Source organism: Panicum virgatum, chromosome 7K (assembly GCF_016808335.1).
Source record: "Panicum virgatum strain AP13 chromosome 7K, P.virgatum_v5, whole genome shotgun sequence".
In the NCBI taxonomy this organism is placed as follows: Eukaryota; Viridiplantae; Streptophyta; class Magnoliopsida; order Poales; family Poaceae; genus Panicum; species Panicum virgatum.
This window is the reverse complement of record NC_053142.1, coordinates 6,333,562-6,335,734: the sequence shown is the minus strand read 5'-3', so window position 1 is coordinate 6,335,734 and position 2,173 is coordinate 6,333,562. Positions and strand designations below refer to the sequence as shown.

Genomic DNA, 2,173 nt, shown 5'->3' with positions numbered 1-2,173 from the left:
AGTCCATCACCCATGGAGAAGATCCCTACAGCTGCAGCACCCCAATCAGACCCGCCTGGTCCCATGACTGCGCGGGCTGCTACTGAAACTGTTGCTGGAAGGGCTGCTGGGAAGTGTGGGGTACTACAGGGGGCAAATGCAGTGTAGGCCCGCTGCGGGGCTGATCCCAGCAGGCCCTGACCATGCCAGCTCGTCAAGGACCCGCCCTGGCCACCGGAGGGACCCCATGGGGAGAAGCAGAACCACGGGCCGGTGGGAGTGTTGCCACCGAGGCCGCGTTTGTTCTGCTGCTTCTGGTGGTGGTACTGCTGCTGCTGGCCACCGCTGGAATTAGGGCCCTTGTTGCCCTTCTTCTTGTGCCAGCGCTGCTGCTGCTACGGCTGCTATTGCTGCTGCATGTGCTGGCTGGTGGAGGAGGAGGGACAGCACGAGGACCCGCATCCCGTAGTGGCAGCAACCAAGGCTGAGGAGGACAGAACCTTTGCCTCGTTCACCAAACGTAGCTCATTGAGGGCAAACTGATCTAGGGCCTCATTGAACGTGATGTTCCTGGTGGCTGCGACGAGGTCCTTGGTGTTGCTGAACTTGGGATGGATGCCGCGCAGCAGGTTCAACACCAGGGTGGGTTCGGCCATAGGGTGGCCGATGTTGCGAAGCACATCTGCGGCCAGCATCATCTTCTTGCCGAATTCCATGACAGAGAGATCACCCTGAGTTGTGGAGTGAAAATCCTCGCTCAGGAAGATGGCGCGGGGTGCTTGGTTCGCCTGAAACTTGTTGGCGATGGCGACCCAAAGCTCCCGTGCAGTCTGATCTTCAGCCATGGTGAAGTCGAGGACAGAGTCGGCAATGGAGCCATAGAGCCATGTGCGGATGCAGTAGTCCACCTGTTCCCATAGGGGATCGGTGCGGCGGGGAGGAACGGTGCCGTCGATGTGGTAGAGGATGCCGAAGCACATTGCCTTGAAGAAGGACACCTACTTGCTGTAGTTTGAGTTAGGGAGCTCCAACGTCATGGGAACATGAGCCTTGACGCTGATCGTGGTGAAGGGGTGGACGTAGAGGGCCATGGCATCTGAGGCGGAAGGCATGGTGGGGGAGCCCATGGACGGCATGGTGGGGCGCCCGTGGACGCCATGGTGGGGGCACCCATCGCCGGGGATGTGGCCGAGGAGGTGGAGGAATCCGTCATGATTGCAAATGCAATCTGGAGAGCGCCGGTGAGGAAGGAGAAGGCCGCTGCATGCAGAAAGGGCGGCGGCTGGTGGTGTGGTAGGCGCCCTAGAGTTAGGACGCAGGAGAGGAGGAGGCACCCTAGGGTTAGGGCGCAGGGAGGAGGTGGCTATGGCAGAACCACCTGAATTATCCCCGCTCAAGTGCACAGGCCATCATCATAAAGGCAACACCAGCTCAAACGCACTTCAAACGGAACAATTCTTGGTCTGTCGGGTATCGTCCCGATACAACCACCTGTTCTCGGATCGAACAAGCATACCCCGCACGAAGGCGAGTCCAGAGATATTACAACCACAATTTTACAACACAGGCAAAGTAGAGATTACAAACCAGTTCAAACCATTATTACAAAACAAACTTTAGTAAAACAGTTATACAAGCCTTAAGTGTAAAACTTCAGAGTTTAAACAGCGGAAGATAAAACACGACAGCTACAACACGTCGCAAAAGTATACCAGGCTAGCCCAAGTAAGGTATCACTCGTCAAGGTCATTGTCGGCCGAAGACGTATCCCACTCTACGGACCAGCCAGGAGGCAAAGAGCAAGGATAGGTCAAGCTAGCGATCTGATCCTCAAAACTCATACCTGAAAAAGGGTTTCAACAGCAAGGCTGAGTATTCTAATACTCAGCAAGACTTAACCGTCAACGGGTATACGTATCCCACTTTAGCTAGACTATGCAAGGTTATGTGAGGCTCTGGTTTTCCTTTTGCTGAAAAGCAATAAAGAGTAGGTCCTTACTTTCAAGTTTTAGCTTTCAAGATTCTAGTTGATTAACCATTCTATGTAAGCAACTACTAACCAACCAAGGTAGATCTTTAAGCAGACATCAAGATTGATCATAATACTATTGCTCTTATTACTCTGTGTGGCAAAGGGATCAAGCAGTCCCAAACTGTGAGAAGCAGACGATTCGAATCGAATTTGTTAACCTGG

At 53.8% G+C, this 2,173-nt stretch overlaps 1 protein-coding gene across 1 annotated transcript; it reads right to left on the bottom strand.

Annotated features, from left to right (window-relative positions):
• Positions 1-383: 383 nt before the first annotated feature.
• Positions 384-959, bottom strand: LOC120639875. The gene has a single exon (XM_039915800.1). It carries the CDS (start codon positions 957-959, stop codon positions 384-386), a length of 576 nt encoding a protein of 191 aa, XP_039771734.1.
• Between the last annotated feature and the right edge of the window lie 1,214 nt (positions 960-2,173).

What these genes read in the sequence shown, in the direction of transcription:
- LOC120639875 (XM_039915800.1), bottom strand. Translation starts at nt 959, where the DNA reads ATGTGCTTCGGCATCCTCTACCACATCGACGGCACCGTTCCTCCCCGC.